At 40.2% G+C, this 18,762-nt stretch overlaps 1 protein-coding gene across 1 annotated transcript; it reads right to left on the minus strand.

Annotated features, from left to right (window-relative positions):
- Positions 1-5: 5 nt before the first annotated feature.
- Positions 6-18,506, minus strand: ttc38 (tetratricopeptide repeat domain 38). The gene is made up of 14 exons (XM_081373241.1): positions 18,146-18,506; positions 17,560-17,637; positions 17,389-17,470; positions 16,325-16,496; positions 15,536-15,709; positions 14,794-14,869; positions 14,236-14,355; positions 14,089-14,148; positions 13,946-13,984; positions 5,414-5,495; positions 3,362-3,527; positions 1,422-1,581; positions 1,267-1,340; positions 6-437 (listed from the first exon to the last, which is right to left on the minus strand). Exons 1-14 carry the CDS (start codon positions 18,173-18,175, stop codon positions 350-352), a joined length of 1,401 nt encoding a protein of 466 aa, XP_081229367.1. The 5' UTR covers positions 18,176-18,506; the 3' UTR covers positions 6-349.
- Between the last annotated feature and the right edge of the window lie 256 nt (positions 18,507-18,762).

Consider the following 18,762-nt stretch of genomic DNA (forward strand, 5'->3'; position numbering starts at 1 on the left):
TTTTTGAATTTGTAAGTTCATTTTTATTGAATAATCACAGTCATTTGTTAAATGCCTAGAGAGGAAATACTGCTTGGGCTTGAATAATATGTAATGCAAAATATCTTTGCAAGGGATTTCTTGCACACTTCCATTTAATTTATGTCATGCAATGGAAGAGGCTAGACTAACATTTAGACATAGTTGGCGGAGTGAACCCATTAAACAGAAGACTTTGTTCAGTGCAAACTCTTGGGCTGTACACAGGGCTCTCTGATCTGATGTCTGCAGTTAAATGAGTTCGGAAAGCGGCCTGTAATTATACCACCAGAGAACAGGGTGTAAAGTGCTTTGGGAATAGGGTCTGAATTTAAACATGTAAGGAGTGGGCTCTCTGGATCAGACGGTCTGTGAGCAGGGAGTTTGGCCGCACTGCGTCTCTCTCGGTCAGCATGCATCTAGGGACAAAACACAACAGCGCCTGCTTCCTTAGAAAGTGTCCAAGAAAATCCCTGCAGGACAACACTGCTGTCTAAATCAGGCATTTTACAAATATTTACATGCACTTTATTTCATGTGCAACCTGTGTAGAACAGGTGGGAGTTTGAAATTTGGGAGAAATTCGATTTATGAGCATTGCATACTAATGAAATGCAATATGTAAATTTCTGTTTGAAACTGAATTACACACAAATACCTGGCATCCGTGGACAGCACATCAATTGACATGACAGTTCATCTTTAATGGAAACCCTGTGGCCTTGCATAGCAGTTTTACTGATTAGTATATGAAAATGTGCTGCCAACTGTACACTTTCAATCTGTTGTGTGCCTTTGTTCAAAACCGGTTCGTTGAATGCTTTTTTTCTTTATTTTGCAAGGTATTTGGCCATGGCTTCTGATGTATTATTCTATTCAGTTAACAAAAGTTGTTAATCAGCCTGGAAAGACATCTGTGTTTATAACACAGATTAGTAGATAGCGACAAGAAGAAAAAAAATATGAATCAGGAAAATCTAAAAGTGTCTTACTAATTAAAACAAATCTTAAAGATTTTAAAATGCTACATATCTTCTAGATTCTGCCAGGGGAATGAAAACTTAACATACAATGAAAGTTAACAGGGCAAATTATGCTAATGTGGCAATTGTCAGCTTGCATCCTACGCTGTCTATTGAGCTTAAGCTGTAAACCTAACAACATCTTTGCAGCATAAAAGCACAAAAGACAACAACTGAGCTATTTGAAAACCATTTTCCATTTAGAGGGTTAGAACACAACGTTTACCTGGCAAATCGTTGGTGTTCTTTGTCTCCCGACTTCATGGCAGCATGAATAAGGAGCTGATGGAAAACATCTCTCTGCAGAGAAACAAATAAGGAGGTTGTTTATAGTGGAAACACTGCTTATCTAATACATACTGCAGTGAAGCGGAGAAAGACCTGTGCGTCACTGCCCCCTATCTCTACGAAGCGGTCTCTGATGGGTTTAAGCAGCTCTACGGCCTGGTTGTAGTTTCCCTGGTCATACTCCAGCAGAGCCTGACACATGGGCAGCCCCACACGCTCAGCTATCTGGAACTGATGGTTTTCTCCTGGGTCTCTGAGGGAGGAAAACAGAGACATATGACTAATGCTAAAATGGACATTTCTGTCATCACTTATTCATTCGTATGTCACTCCATACACAACAAATATGACTTTTTTTTTGTTTATCAGCCCCTGGCCACTATATGTTTTACTAGATAAGGAAAACATTATTCATAACATCTTATTTTGTGTTATTCAAAGTAAGAAAATCATATTGTTACCTCAGACTTTTTTCCTTGTTTAGACCTGGGACCTCATTTAGAAAAAGTTGTGTGGAATCCGTCCTACATTTGATCTTACGATAATTTCTCAAAGTATGTACTTGTGATTCAGAGAACGAACGTATGCACACACACACACACACACACACACACACACACACACACACAAAAAAAAAAACGTGCGTACACCCTCTTCCAGAATTAAACCGAAATTTATAAATCGCAAATAAGTGTGAAATTGTGTGCAGCTGAATGGTTTCAGATCTCCACCTCGTAAACGCCGTCTAATTGATGTCATTAACATAAAAAAGCACCAGTCAACGGCCAAATGCTTCAGAAAGGTGCTCGGCAGGAATGGCTTAGATTTCCAAATAACTGCAGTTACCCGACTCTCTGCCGCAAGGAAAAGTGTGTAGATCTTCTTCTTGGCACTTTTCCACGTCAAAGACTGTTTTGATAAATATGAACGTTGGCAAGGATTTTAGTGTACGCACACTCTAAGATCAAATCTGTGCGTACGCTAAAATCCACGCCAAGGATCATATTTATAAAAACAGTCTTTGATGTGGAAAAGTGCTTAGCACTACGTCAGGGTCTAAGAAAGGTTTTATAAATGAAGCCCCAGGGGTTTTCAAACTGGGGGACTGCAAGAGATTTAACCACGAAAAAGTTAAAGATAAGACAAAAAAGAAGAAAAAAATATTATTACTATTATTATGTAAAAGGTTAATTTACAGATTTATTTAGAAATGATATACAAATTAAAACTGTTTTATTCGGCTTTATAAAAACTGTTCAGATAGCCATCAATTACAAAGTTCAAAGTTGCACAAGTACAAAGTTGTGTTTTGTTTGTTTCTATTCAGGTTTTATCCATCTAACAGTAGTCTAATGGTGAGTAGAAAATATAAGTTAACATAATAGAAACAAAATATTATCCAGATAATATTTAACACATACTGTACTTATAATATTTTAGATTTTTCACAGTGTAAATCTATGCAGCACATGGAAATATATAATTCCCTTTTATATTTTAGGTGGTCTGTGGAATCAAAAAGTTTGAAAATGCCTGGTTTAGACAAACAATTCGGCTAGGTTTGTGTGTGTGTGTGTGTAAAATTGTTACTTAAAGCCTAAAGAACATACGTGGATAACGAAAAACATTCTGCTCTTTGAGAAAACACTGCTTTCTTTGAACAGATGCTGTGCTGAAAATACAGCTCCCAGAGGATTCCTCTCCATCATGTTATCTTATAAAACACAGCACGCTGACAACAAATGCATTTTTGTGCTTGGATTTACTTTCAATGCACTTTGTGTTCCTTCTGTACAACCTTTACCGGACGTTTGTTTCGGCCGTAATGAGAAATCGGAATAAATATGCATGCAGCGCATCAGCCTTGAGGATGCCAGTCTTCCCCAGAGCAGGGACATTTATAAGAAATCTCATACAGAGCCTGAAGACCCGCTACATTTGTCCACGACTCAGCCTCCACAAACTCCCATCCGTGAGCAGAACCTGGCTGTAATGTAATCTCTTGAGTGGGTTGTGTAATGCGTACGGCTCACTTAGCTAGTTCCTGCAGACTCTCCAGCAGGCGCTGAGTGGTGGCGTGCTCTTTGCTTCCCAGGGAAACCATGAGGAAGTGCAGGTCATTGAAAAGTAATGTGTGGTCCTCTGTATGTGGCTGGGTCACCTGCAGCACCTCTCTGTAGCGGTCCTTCACGCTCACACCTGCCGAGAAAAATTATTTTATACTCACAAAGTTGTGCATTTCAGCACAACAACATGCCTCTTATTCATTAATCAAACATATCCAGTTACACATCCCACTATCCCAGCTCATCTGTGTTTCTGAACCATGCCTACCGGCAGCTACACCAGCCAGAAAGCAAAGGGACGCTTCACTGGCCGCTGCCAGCACCCCTCCAGCTGGTGCCTTCCGGTCATGCTAGACTTCACAATCCATTCACTTTCATTCATACGCATGTGTATACGGGAGAGCTAAAGTTCATGTTAGCTTACCAAAGTTCAAGTGAACTCTGTCCTGTGAATTAACATTGTACAAAAACATTTGAGCTCATAAGATTAATTCATAGAAGACATAAACTTAGTTAAAAGTGACTTGGTTTGCAGGGTTTCAAGTCATTTTGTAAGCTTGCACACTTTCGAATTTAGACTTTAGAGGCTACTATATTAATAACACAAATGAATATAATACTTTTTCTAAACAAACATGATTACCTACTATAATAATGTTTGATTTACTGAACAGGGCAAATTAGAGTGATGCTGCAATACCGTAAATGTGCATATGGGAGTGGAAATTCTGCGGATGATCTACTGACAATGTGAAAATTAAAGAACACAGACAGCAATGTCAAGTGCAAAATGCTTTAGAACATGTTTTTTTTAATTAAATAACGGCACAAATACCAGTAAATTGATTTCTGCAAACCTTAGTAAATTACGTTGCATAGTTTATTTAAATACTCTCCTCCCATAAATGTTGTGTCTCAAAGGAAAACTCCTACAAACGCAATAAAGTTCAGCCGCAAAATGTGTCCACCTTTAATCGCTAATTTTTCAATAAATGTCTTTAGTAAACCCAGACGGTAGTTTTATAATGCCAAAAAGGGTTTTCGCTGGTGCAAACTGGTCCTATGTGACTAGTTAATATTTCTGTAAAGCTGCTTTAAAATATAAACTGTGGAAAGCATTCTAAAAGGACTATACTGTAGTTTCAGCAAAGACTTTAAATATATCCTTGAAAAGAGATCATGATGTCTTCAACTGTGCCAATAAATGGGCTAAATAAAATGGAGCAGGAGCAGGTTTTTTGTAACCTTAGTAATTTTTTAAACCAAATGTTGACCTCCTTTATTACTTCCATTTATCTTCTCTGTGGAATGTCACAAGTCCTCGAGTCCCAGAGGGTAAAACTGAACTTCATAGATTGCAATGTACCGTAAACATCTCCTCCTGTTACTTCATTCCAAAAGGAAACATAAATAGAAACAGGTTTCGTCACTTGACTGCAACAATAATTTTCTTAATCAGTATTCGTCTTGTTCCCCTATAATCTAAAAAACGCAAAATTGTGTAATACAATACAATTTTTTCAGTTTTCAGAGAATATATCACTATTGTTTTTTTTTAAAAAAGGGTAATAGTTTTATTTCTACTTTTTTAAGCATATAATAATTTATTCATTATATATATATATATATATATATATATATATATATATATATATATATATATATATATTTATTTATTGTTAACAATCCCCCCATCTGCCGTGTTCACCAGTCAAGTTCTTTACCCAAAAATACACTTATTTCCGAGGTTCAGAAACTTGCCTAACACCAGTCTTCACATGATCACATGATGCCAAGCACGATCTTCACACCACATCAGGGCTTTTCAACACAAAAGATTAGCGTTACATTCCAGTGCAGATTTCAGACAAAACCTGCCTTGATTAAACTGTTAAAAGCAAATGTGTTCAGCCTGCACAAGCTGTTTAGATGAAAAACAAAAATGTCCTCTACTCCTGCTCAGAGATGGTGAGGTTTTATTGTTTTCAATATGTATTTTAAGACTAAATGACATCTCACCCTCCAGCTCTAGTCTGTAGAGCAATGAACAAGCATCAACGGTGTCCAGCATGGCTCCAGACTTCACACAGCGCAGAGAAACCTGGAGAAAGGTTTTAAATGTCCCATGACCAGTCATTTCTTTTCTACATCAAGGTAACAATTCGTCATAACTTTCATTAGCAATGTTACATTATAAAATTATTAAGTTGTATAATGAGTATAATGACAGATCATGAAACTAATTCATATACACCATATGTATGCTCATCTCTAATCAACCGGTTTGACAATTTGAGCTATACGTCCATTACTGACAGGTGCATAAAATCAAGCATATATAGCTGTGCAGTGTGCAATCATCAACATTTTAAAGGAACCGTATGTAAGATTGTGGCCAAAACTGGTACTGCAATCACTTTCAAATAACTGTAGAGCGGTGTATCCCCTCCCCCTCCCCCAGACTCGAGGTTGCCAGATAGGCTGCAGAATCCAGCAGGAACGTTTGTAGCTGCAGCTGTGGTAACTAGAGCAGAGCTGGCAACCCGGATGCCGAAACACTACTGACTTTGTGATTAGTAGATAGGTGGAGGGTGGAGCATCAGGCCAAAACACAACATGACAACATCAACAGTAGAGGGCTGCAACTTCACTTTTAAATGACAACATCCTGGCGGACTACTGTTGTCAGTGATATAAGTATTTGAAATGAACATGATTTCTTAATGTCCAGTGACATATCAGGGCCATTTTATTAGGGCTGGGTAAAAATATCGATTCATCAATGCATTGCAATTATTTGTTTCTCAATTCAATATCGATTCATCAAATCCTATGAATCGATTCAGCCCGCCGGCCAATGGTGGCGCTGTGGGCAACACACTAGTGAGAGCGTTCAGCGTTGTACAAGCGCGGCTGCAGAAGTGAGTCAAATCTGTATCTGTATCGTTCGAGAGAACAACCAGCGCTGTATTTCAGTTGTTCTGTTTCATTCCTACTGACCGCCAGAGGCAGTGCAAAGCACTAGTGGATAATCGCTGCGCCAGCTAGATAGATCGAGAAGAATATAACAACAAAGTCACGTCATGACGCAGACCGAGACGCGAGGATATAACCCACAGTGACTCGGTGCCCAGCCTCTTTCGCTTTCTCGCTTTTGATAGGTCGTATGTTTTCACGCTGTCCCGTGCAGCTTACCTGAGTTGCGAGGATTCGCCCTCCCAAGCTGTGACAGCGCGTTCTACACTATCATCAGGACAGATATCTTGGATTATTTTTCTTAATTAGGTGAGTGCATACGTTTGTGGTGGCGTCGGCGAAACTCTGTGCTTCACGGTACTATCCGGTGGCTGGTTTTGACCGCGCTTAGGTTGCGTTCACCGCAAACCTAACGTTATATGTGTTTTATATAAATATATATTTATATTATCATCTTAGATTCATCGCATAAGTTACTCGCCGTAGTGCTAGTCATTGAATGCCTCGCGGTTCTATCCGAAGGCAGATTTGACTTTTACGTTTCTGGTGAGAACGTTTCATGTTAGAATTTTCGGTTCTATCCGAAGATTTTTTTCGAACTGCTCAGTGGGTGCTATTACAGTTTTAAGTGCCTACGGTGCTAACCGAGGACGTGTTATTGACGGAGTCATGGATCATAGCTCTCTCATCTCCGTTTCAAGTTGCAAATTGTATCCGAATACGCTTCTTCCCGACGACGGACACGATCGATGCCCATCATGTTTAGGCGCTCAACATCTGAAGGAGGCCCTGACTGATCCGTGTTTGCATTGTAGTATGCTACCGATGTCAGAGAGACAGCTTCGCCTTGCTGAGTTAGACATTAACTCGCCTGTTACCCTCGCACAACAGCCGCGACGCGCTCAAAAGCGTCGCGCGTCAGCAGCTGCTGGCGCTCCGCCTAGCAAGAAGAAATCTGTACCACACAAAGACAGTTCAGAACACTTGTTATCGAAGACTGTAGCTTCTCTCTCTTCAGAAATGATTGAGATGAAACGTCTTCTTCAGTCTCTACAACCCCCAGTGTCGGCCCCACATACTGAGAACACACCAGTGGATGAGAGTGATTTCCAACCCCCACATGATATAGATTTTGACGTACTCTCCATGAGCGCGTCTAATTCTCATTTTCTCGATGAAGAATCGGTGGAACCTGCCATACAACCCACCCTCCCAAACGATGTTTTTTCTAACCTATATGCTACAGGTGGTTCAAGCGGTGGGTCTGTACATTCATCGGGTGCAGGCCCATCTGCTCCAGACGATGTGTTATCGGTTCTGCAGATGGCGGTGGCTCGTTTGGGTCTTGACAAATCACCTGTCCAACCCATTCAAACCAATGTGTTCTTCAGACAAGCTGCTGATAGTAATGTGTTCGCAATGCCACCGTGTAAGGATTTTGTGACAGAATTCTCCAGTGCACTTACCAGTCCCAATGTGCCTAGGAGGAGGTCAAAGACAGCCCGCACTCTTGCAGCAATGGCTGAGGCTGACTCCATTGGGGTAGGACGGGCGCCTGAAATTGAACAGCCGGTTGCAGCTTTGGTGGTATCACCAGATGAGGCTCTAAGAGGCAATGTACGCTGCCCGAGTGCGCAATGATGACGTACTGACACTCTCTTGAAGAAAGCATGAGTCGGTAGCCTATATAACTCGAGCTGAGAATACTATCTGCCAGCTGCTTCTTGCCTGCAATAACACATTAGAGTCAGCGAGCGTTGACGCTTCTGCATCTCAGTTCTTACAGACTGCTCTGTTGACTATGGGTCATGTGACTCGGGAACTTGGGACACTTTCAGCGACCCTTCTAACAGCTCGGCGTCAGGTATGGCTTGCTCAGGCAAGGTTACCTGAAGATTGTAAGAAGACACTGAGAGAACTGCCAATTGTACCAGGACATCTTTTTGGCCCCAATGTTTCTGAGGTATTGGAAAAGAGAATGAAGTTGTCAGAAGCCACACGACAACTGACTCAGGTTCCACGAACACCACCTTTTAGAATGCCTCTGACTCCGGCTCACCCACGCTATCCGAGCTCGGAGCATCGAGTGCGACAGCAGAATGTTTCTCAGCTTCAGGCTCCACAGCGGCAGAGAGGGGCTGAGGAGGCCCAGGGACGCCGCCCTTTTTACCGTCACCAGCAGGGGAGACCACGTCAGCGCCCCCCCACAGGTCCTAAAGGCAGAGGCCAAAAACCCTGAAGCTATGGGGCCGGCGGTCGGTCGTTTCACTGTGCAGCATCTACATTACTGGGAAAATTCAGTGTCCGACCCCGGGTTCTGGCGACTTTGAGCAGGGGATACACTCTGCAATTCCGACGGCGGCCTCCCAAGTTTTCAGGAATCTTTCCGACAGTTGTCAAAGACGTAACCAGTTCAATGGTCCTTTCCTTAGAAATTCATTCACTGTTACTGAAAGGAGCCATAGAAAAAGTTCTTCCCATCAATCAGAGGGACGGGTTTTACTCCACGTACTTCCTTGTTCCAAAGAAAGATGGCAGTTTTCGTCCAGTTCTGGACCTGAGGCGCCTAAACGTGTTCTTAAAGTCTCTTCCTTTCCGAATGTTACGCACAGTCGACGTTCTTCGATCTGTGACGAAAGGAGACTGGTTCGTGAGTGTGGACTTGAAGGACGCTTACTTCCATGTTCCCGTTGCTCCCCACCACAGGAAGTTTCTAAGATTCAGCTTTCAGAATCAAGCCTATCAGTTCAGAGTTCTACCATTCGGTCTATCTCTGGCTCGTCGTGTTTTCACAAGATGCATGAGTGCGGCCCTGACTCCTCTTTGGTCCAAGGGCATGAGGATTCTGCCCTACTTAGACGATTGGCTGCTCTGTGCCCCAACAAGACGACATGCGTTACACAACACCAGGATTGTGTTGGAGCATATCCAGAAGTTGGGCCTTACTGTAAACGACACAAAGAGTCATCTGGTCCCAGAACAGACCATAACCTTCATAGGAATAACACTCAATTCAATCACAATGTCTGCCACATTGTCTCACGCACGAACAGACAATATTTGTCAGCTACTGACTCGTTTCGGTCAGGGGACAAAACTTCCTTATGGGGTCCTTCTGCAACTAATGGGGATGTTAGCTGCCGCAACATCCGTGATCCCCTTGGGCTTGCTTCACCTCAGGCCTCTTCAGAGGTGGAGCAACAGCTTAGGGCTAGATTCGGCGAGACATCGCCATCGCATGATTGTCGTTTCACCTGCCTGTGTCCGTGCATTGAAACCCTGGAAAAAGGTAACATTTCTGAAAGCCGGTGTGCCTCTAGGGGTGGTGTCCTCCCGTCGGGAAGTGATCACGACCGATGCTTCACTAACAGGATGGGGGGCAACGTGGAACCAGAGGGGAATTGGTGGTCACTGGTCACCCAGGGAGGCCTTAGAACATATCAATGTCCTGGAGTTGAAGGCAGTGTACTTAGCTCTACAACACTTCTTACCAAACCTGATGGGTCGTCATGTGCTTGTCCGGTCCGACAACACGTCGACGGTCTTTCATTTGAATCATCAGGGCGGCACCAGGTCTCTTGCTTCTTTACTGCTAACTCACAAGATCCTCACATGGTCTCAGGGCCGGCTGGCCTCAATAAGGGCAGTTCATCTCCCGGGATTGGACAATCAAGTGGCGGATGCTCTGTCCAGGGATCTGCTGCTCCCGGGGGAATGGAGACTTCACCCGGATGTAGTACAGATGATTTGGCAACGGTTTGGCAAGGCAGAGGTCGACCTGTTTGCATCGGAAATGACCACTCATTGGTGGTTCGCGAGAGCCGAAACGTCCAGCCCACTGGGACAGGATGCATTAGCCCACGAGTGGCCGAGTTGCCTGTTGTATGTGTTCCCTCCATTTCCACTTCTGTGGGAAACATTACATCGTGTATTCCTATACAAGCACAGGGTGCTTTTAGTGGCACCTCGATGGCCATCCAGGCCATGGTTTCCTCTCCTTCTGAGTCTGTTACAAGGCGAACCATGGCAGCTTCCCACCAGACGGGACCTTCTTTCTCAGATGCACGGCCATGTTTGGCACCCAGATCCAACTCGTCTTCAGCTCTGGATTTGGCCCTTGGGTCCAGATCACAGTTAACCGGCAGTAGTGAACACTATCGGCAACGCTAGGGCTCCTTCGACACGACAGCTTTATGCTGCTCGTTGGAGGATATTTTCTTCTTGGTGCGGAGATCAAGGAATTGACCCAGTTCACTGTACTGTGCCGACAGTTTTGAGTTTCTTGCAGCATCTATTTGATGACAACAGGGCGGCCTCCACTTTAAAAGTTTATGTTGCTGCCATATCTGCTTATCATGACCCGGTTGCTGGTGCTTCCCTTGGGTCTCATAACCTTGTTTGTAGTTTTCTGAAGGGAGCGAGGCGTTTAAAGCCCGTTCGTTCTACTCCTTTTCCTGTGTGGGACTTACCGCTTGTTCTAGAGTCCCTTTGTAGACCACCATTTGAGCCGTTAGATGTTGCAGATATTAAGTGGTTGTCCTTAAAAGTGTCTTTTTTGTTGGCCGTTGCTTCCACTAGACGTGTTGGTGAACTTCATGCCTTGTCAGTGAGTGAGTTGTGTTTACGCTGGTTACCAGAGGATTCTGGGGTCATTCTTCGGCCTAATCCAGCCTTTCTCCCTAAGGTTTTGTTACCACAATTTGTGAATCAGTCTATTCATCTGGCTGCTTTTCAGCCGCCTTTCAATCACTCAGATACAGATGGGGGGAGGTCTCATCTTCTGTGTCCTGTACGAGCTTTAAAGTGCTATGTTAAGTCTACCGCTTCTTTCAGACAGACAGATCAGTTATTTGTTTGTTATGGTGAGGTACGCAAGGGTGCATCTTTGTCCAAAAAGAGACTATCACGCTGGATTGTCGAGACGATAAAGTTGGCGTATGATAGATCTCATCAACCCTTACCAGTGGGTGTTACTTGTCACTCCACTAGGGCCGTGCCTTCGTCTTGGGCCACTTTACGGGGAGTTTCCTTGGCGGATGTCTGCGAAGCTGCTACCTGGTCTTCTCCATGTACCTTCGCGCGGTTCTACAAGGTTAACGTGGCTGCTTCCCATGATGTGAGCTCTGCAGTCCTTCTGGAGCAACCCTGGTATTGGCAGGTGGGTGGCATTCCTCATGACTGTGTTGATATGCGTCATCCACTAGTGCTTTGCACTGCCTCTGGCGGTCAGTAGGAATGAAACAGAACGCTAGTTACGTATGTAACAGTGGTTCTGTTAATTCCGGATGACCGCCAGAGTCCCTCGTCACTCGGAATGCGCGAGAAAGCATTCTGAGGCTGGGCACCGAGTCGCTGTGGGTTATATCCTCGCGTCTCGGTCTGCGTCATGACGTGACTTTGTTGTTATATTCTTCTCGATCTATCTAGCTGGCGCAGCGATTATCCACTAGTGCTTTGCACTGCCTCTGGCGGTCATCCGGAATTCACAGAACCACAGTTACATACGTAACTAGCGTTTTCCTCTGTGAACATGCACTAATGGATGTCTGACAATTTCGTTGCTTTTTGGAGTTTTCAGATTTAAAAACGTCAATAAAGGCTCGTTCGTTCTGCTCTCACGAAACAGATGGATTATAACATGCTATCGTCAGATGAAACCATGCAGGTGTTGGCGCTTTCTCCGTTCATGCAATAAATGCACATCCTTGAATGAGCGCAGATTTTCTAGCGCATTTACTTGAACTTCATAGGCAATATATCTATGGTTTAACCCATTTGAGAGGCGGCCAACATCAGAATTTAAAATGGACTGAATAGGCTAAGCTCCCTACGAACTTGACGAGTGATGCCGCGCTGACATGTATGCACAAATCACCACACACACTCAGAGTAATATTATGTTACTGAATAATACATTTTCAACTAGCAGAATAGTACCGAATCACGATACACACTCTCACTTGTAGCCATGTCTTTTAACTATCATAATATTTCGAAGGGCAAAAATAGGAACTTTTAATTGGCAGTGTTATTTATTGTGTTGACAAAATAGCACTTTGTAATGTTATAATATCTATGGTTGCACTTTTTTTATGAGTATGCACATTTTGTGCTTATGTTTACATTTATTTTATAACTTGAATGTATAGGAAGACAGAAATATACTTTCTACTACTTACAGTTACATGCACTTTAGAGGTGTTAATAAAGCACCTGTTTGTTACAGCTGTGTTTTGTATTCAACACATGTACAATATATTGTACAGTTTGTTCTGCTAAATAAACCATGACAGGAAACATACTGGGGTCAATTTGTTCTTAAACATTGTTTATACTGCACATATTAAAAAATGTTCTCAGGTACTTAATTACTTGTGTTTTTACTTATTATTGAATCGATATCGAAGCTAATAAATCAATATCGAATCGAAATCGAATCGAATCGAAGCCTCAAGAATCGAAATCGAATCGAATTGTGAAAGTCCTAACAATACCCAACCCTACATTTTATGATTAATTGAAATACATTTCTTACATACGGTTCCTTTAAGTACAATTCAGTGTTTTTATTCTGTTTTAGCATGTTTGGCACAAAGAGAGGTCCAAAACTTAATGTTTTACTAGAAGAACTTGAATGACATGCACAAAGACAAGACGGGAACACCACTGGGATAAATTTAAAGGGGTCATGATATGCATTTCTGCCTTCCCAGAACTGTGGAAGATGATATAAAAGCAAAGGGGAGACCCAACTCCATATTAACATTACATTTTGTTCTGGTGTCCACAAACCTCTAACCATGTAGATTCATTATATACTCTACACTACTGCTCTTTATATAACTGAGCTTTTAAGTTCTGTAATCTTTGTTAATGGCTTTGTTAATATTTACATTTTTAACAACTTTCTAAATATAAAGCATTCTAGTTAAGAGTGTCTTCGCTGTGCCTTCATGGAGACTAAAGGCACCTGCTGTGGTGAATGTAAAAATATTCTATTGTCACTTCAACGCTTCTATTCAAGATAAAGATTTGACTATATAAAGAATGATCGGTTATTAAATTAATTTTAGTTTGATAGCTTTCAATATTCTAATTTCTATACACTGATGGTCTGTTGACAGTGTGTACCTGCAGTAAATTAATGAATGATTTATATACTGTATATTCAAGAGAGTGTAGTCAAAAGATGTTGCCCTGGAAACAACTTGGCTTGACACCCATATGCTCCTGTCTAAATCAATTCAACTTTCATCTTAAATCCGTCACATTCCATATGGAACACAAGACAGGATTTGCACTTCTCCCCAGGTGTGACTAATTACATTCACCACATGATTTAAGTACTGTGGCAGTAACACAGTTGGTATCAGATGGAAATATATTGGATATATACTGAATATTTTACCATATTCACACACCATGATATTTACATGGTACTCCAAAGCACTTTAAAGAATACAATGATACATTGTATAAAAAACAAACATGGTAGTACAATGCAAACCACAGTAGTACCATGCCACTTCTTAAATGCATTGTCAAAGAGTGTCATAAGCACAGTAGTGAACTGACCTGCTCATCAAAAATATTCAAAGCTGCTTCATAATTCCCCTGTGGAAGAAAGAAAAGAAAAAAAAAATCCATGAAAGACACATGGATGAAAGTAACTTGTGTTCTTTTTGTAGTGGATGTAATGTTGCCTCTCTTTTTCTTACCTTCTCAATGTGATATAGAGCCCAGTGCCAGTAATTATGGCACGCCAACATGTCGGACACCTTTAAGGGAGAAATAAGACATCATATTTATATACGTATTACACACAATGTGCTGCACATGTTTTATACAATCTTTCTGAAACTGACTATCCAGTCTTTCTCTGTAGAGGCCATGAACTTTAACCCCTTGTCCACCTCTGCTTTCATCTCATGGACATGAGCCACAGCATGGACACTCCAACCGTCCTGAGGAGTCAAAGCCAGGCCCTGCAGAAATATTACATTATAATAATGGTGCTTTACATTAATAAGAAATTATGGGGGGGGGGGGGAAACAGCATTTTATATAGCATAAATATAGTTCAATCTTTTTTAAATATTAAGTAAATAATAAAATAAATAATTTTCTGTGTGGGGAACTATAAAATATTAAATATCCAGTACACTGGACATGTGAATGTTATTTGATTTATGACATCTGATATTATTGTTTATTTTAACCAGTTTTGCAAGACAAACACAACACTTTTACTGTGTCTGCTGCATTAAAAACAGGTGTATCACATAAATATTAAAATTATAATTAATAATGCATGTTTAATAGACTAATCAGTGATTTTTTACATTATAATGCCATACCATTGGAAAGTAGTGAGCAATACTAATGAATGACATTAATTGAATATGCAATTAAAAAAATACTACCTCTTTTGCCATTTTTTCAGCTTCGTCATAGAAACGAGTCTCAAGAAGCCCAAAGGAATACATCCCTTTAAGATAACTGGAAAACACAACCAATGAAAACATTTACTTAGAATAAATTAGTTAAACATTTAAAGGGATAGTTCACCAAAAAAATGGAAAATCTGTCATCATTTACTCACCCTCACGTTTTTCCAAGCCTGTATGAGCGTCTTTATCCAGCTGAACACAAAAGAAGATATTTTGATGGATATGTTTAACCAAACAGTTGTGGGGCACCATCACTGACTTCCATAGTATTTTTTTTCTCCATACTATGGACGTCAATGGGGTCCCACAACTATTTGATTACCCATATTCTTCAAAATATCTTCTTTTGGGTTCAGCAGAAGAAAACGATTCATACAAGTGTGTTGAGGGTGAGTAAATGATGGCATAATTTTCATTTTTTGGGTGAACTTTCCCTTTAATTTGATTCATTTAATTTCAGGACACTTCTTAAATAGTTTTTGACATGTGGACCAAGTTGGGTTTTGAAAGATATCTTAGATATGAAAAACTGAACCTGGTAAAATGAAAAATAAAATAAAATAATTTTATAAAAAAAAAAAAAAGATTTCAGTAAAAAAAAAGATTTTAAGTAAAAATTAGATTTTAATTCTTTAAAATAATTATTTTACCACCACATGGTAAAATGATTTTAAGCCAGTATTCAGATTGGCATCGGTGGAGCACGAGCACCTGCCTGTACAATGGCATATGTGGTTTCCAATGGGGCAGCACTCTGGCCACCGAGTCCCTCATCTGAATCTGTTCACCCAGGTAGAAGAATCCATCATGGGCAAACTTCAGTGCCAACATGTCTGTGGGGTGATCAGCCAGAATACCCTCCCAAACCTCACAGGCCTTGTGCAGGGCTCTGAAACACACCATTCAATGTACTTCAGTCATTAAAAAAAAAAAAAAAAAAATTACATTTAGGCCTACATAGTACAGCAGTGTTATTTTAGTATTATTTATCTACTATTATAGTATTTAGCTTGAGTAATTTGACTTTTTATCTTATATTTACTGTACATCTCAGATTTATTGCAATTATCAAAAACAATTTTAGTTAGTGATAACAACTGTATTACAGCCATTGGTATTTTGAGAGGATCCTTTTCAGATGAGAACCCTCTGAACCCTCTTTTAAAAGTGATCTTTTCACAGAATTCTAGTGGTTTGACTAGCCAATTCATTAGAGCTGAGAACATAAAGATTGGGAAACTTCTGTAAAAAGGCTGCTTTATTCGAGAACTTTAATCAAGCTAAAACTTAGTTTCATATGACAGTCACACTCTTTACAGCCCAAGGATACAGTAGGGGAACATGAATCTTAAAAGAACAAATTCATAACTGCTTGTTGGCCAAAGGCAACATTGCTTAAAATTAACCAGAAAAGAGTGTGAGTGACTTTTTAAGTGTGAAACATTCGTAATGTCATCGGATGAATCTTCTCATGCAGCTCTTAGTCCGTTTCATGTGAACTCACCCTTTAGAGAAGAGCTCCATGGCTTTCACATGGTTTCTCTCTCTGGACGTGAGCTCCTGACAGTTCGCCAGCTCCACAGTCTTCCTCACAGCGCTGGCCAATCTCTCATCCCGCAGGACTGAACTTCCTGTGCCCACCAACTCCAGCCCAGTAGAGATCACATGACCCATAACTGCAGCACAGTGGACACACTAATAAGGACTTGTCATGGATGGATTGTATAAACCTGAAGGGGTTTATCTTGCGATTATGACCAGCTGATTGCACATTATCACACTTATTACACAGTTATTTACCAAATAAATGAATAGACATTATTGATTTTGAGATAAAATTATATAATGTGAGAAGACGTGGAAGATAGTTTCCGCCATAGAATAAAAATGTAACTGCAACATTTTCTCTCACATTACTGACTTTTTTCTCACAATAGAGATTTTTATATATATATATATATATATATATATATATATATATATATATATATATATATATATATATATATATATATATATATATATATATGCAAATCCTACTTTACAACTAGTTTGTCTCACAATTTTGAGAAAAAAGTCAGAATGGTGGAGACATAAAGTACAATTCTTCTGACTTTATTTCTCACAATTCCAGGTTTATAATTTGTAATTCTTACTTTTTTCTCAGAATTAAGAGTTTATATCTCACAATTTGGACTTTACAACTCACAATTTTGAGTTTATATCTCGCATTTCTGAGAGAAAAAATCTGATTTTATTTCTCGCAATTCCAAAACTCACAATTCTTTCTTTTGTTTGCTCACAATTGCGAGTTTATATCTCACAATTGTAAGGGGAAAGTCAGGATTGTGAGATAAAAAGTTATTAAATTATCTTTTTTATTTTTGGTGACGGAAACAAGCTTCCATTGTAGACAGACACTGTGGAGTTATATATATAAAAAAGTGACAGCACAATACAATTTACCAATAAAGAACCAAGTATTCCAGAAGACATTTAAAACAACCTTTTTTTACATTGACGTGTTTACCAAGACAGAGTACAATGCTCAGTGTTGCAATCACGTACCAAAGTCCGGGTCTGCAGCTTTGACAGCTGTCATACAGCCTTCTATTCCTCCCAGTGTCTCATCATTACGCCAGGTCACATACTGATTAACAGAGACATTAACATTCAGGTTAGTTATATGCAGAAGAAAAAAACACAGTTATTAAAATCAGTGTATTTTGATGTATGTACCTGAGACAGTATAGCATCATATAATTTACAGGCCTCATTGCTGCTAGTGGACAGCATCAGACCCTCTGATTTCCATGCCTAACACATGCACACCAGAGGAGGAGTGTAACTGAGATTTGATGGCCAAGTAAGATTGCTTGAATTAGTTTTGTGCCACCAATGCAATATTAAATACAATAGAATATACTGTGCAGAATAAGGAGAACTGAATCTGTTATAAAATAGAAACTGCTGACAAACGCAAACTGAAGACTATTTTCACTGTCAGTTCTTACAGCGTGCTGTTGCTTTGTTTTTGTATTACTGTTACATTGTGTTGTTTACAAAGGTTTGTCCTGCCTGTAACGTGCACTGCTGGTGATAATATAACATTTCGTTCCACCGTTGAGTTGTTTCATGAAGCAAACTCAAACAAACTAAACCTTAATCCCAACGTCAAAAGGTTTACACTTTTATAGAGACATTTCTCAAGAGAGATTTACAGTTCGCAATTGCGTTTTTATATCGAGAAGCCCAAAAAAGTTACCTACTCAAAATAACTCGAGAAACCCTTATGCATTATATTGAAAAAAAGTTTCTAACTTACCTTGCAATCTCTGAAACTTGCGGCGTTCATTCTCACAGGCGCTAGTTTCTAACAAGTGATGACGATTCAGGGACCTTTGGAGTCGGATCTTATGATGTATCGGTTGAAACGGTTCAAAAACCAGTTTGAATGATTTGTTCACAAACCTTTTCTGGTTTAACTTAATTAAACAATAAACTGATTATTGAATCAAGAGCCCTTTTTCGAACACGACCGACTCGCAGTGTTTCAATATTTAAAATTTTTTAGCCAAGTCACGCATTGTTCTATCCTTATTAAATTATCTATAAGGTTTTACTAGAACATTTAGAACGCCATGCCATGAAATCAGGAAATACGTGATGACGTACAAGAATGCAGTGAATCATTATTTGAACCAGCTCATTACAACGAACCGTTCAAAGGAACCGATTCACGGAAATGAGCATTTCCCTTTCCATTGTGTCTGTCTGAAAGGTAAAAGTAAATGTTTACATAGAGGCGACAGTGCAAAAATCAGGAGTGGGTTGTTGTGCTGCATAAAGCTAAAGAACATATGCACGTTCCCTGTTTCTAAATGTCAAGATTTACAGTTTCCCTTTTAAATGTATTTCTTGTTGTGCATTTTTAAAATCTGA

Source organism: Scardinius erythrophthalmus, assembly GCF_964197995.2.
Source record: "Scardinius erythrophthalmus genome assembly, chromosome: 8".
Classification (NCBI taxonomy): domain Eukaryota; kingdom Metazoa; phylum Chordata; class Actinopteri; order Cypriniformes; family Leuciscidae; genus Scardinius; species Scardinius erythrophthalmus.

Bases quoted from the DNA above. Each gene is read 5' to 3' on its own strand.
- ttc38 (XM_081373241.1), bottom strand. From the start codon at position 18,175: ATGAACGCCGCAAGTTTCAGAGATTGCAAG. The intron at 14,356-14,793 runs GTAGTATTTTTT...ATATTTCTGCAG, and splicing joins CTGAAAAAATGGCAAAAGAG to GGCCTGGCTTTGACTCCTCA. The intron at 14,149-14,235 runs GTCAGTTTCAGA...TCTCCCTTAAAG, and splicing joins CTACAGAGAAAGACTGGATA to GTGTCCGACATGTTGGCGTG.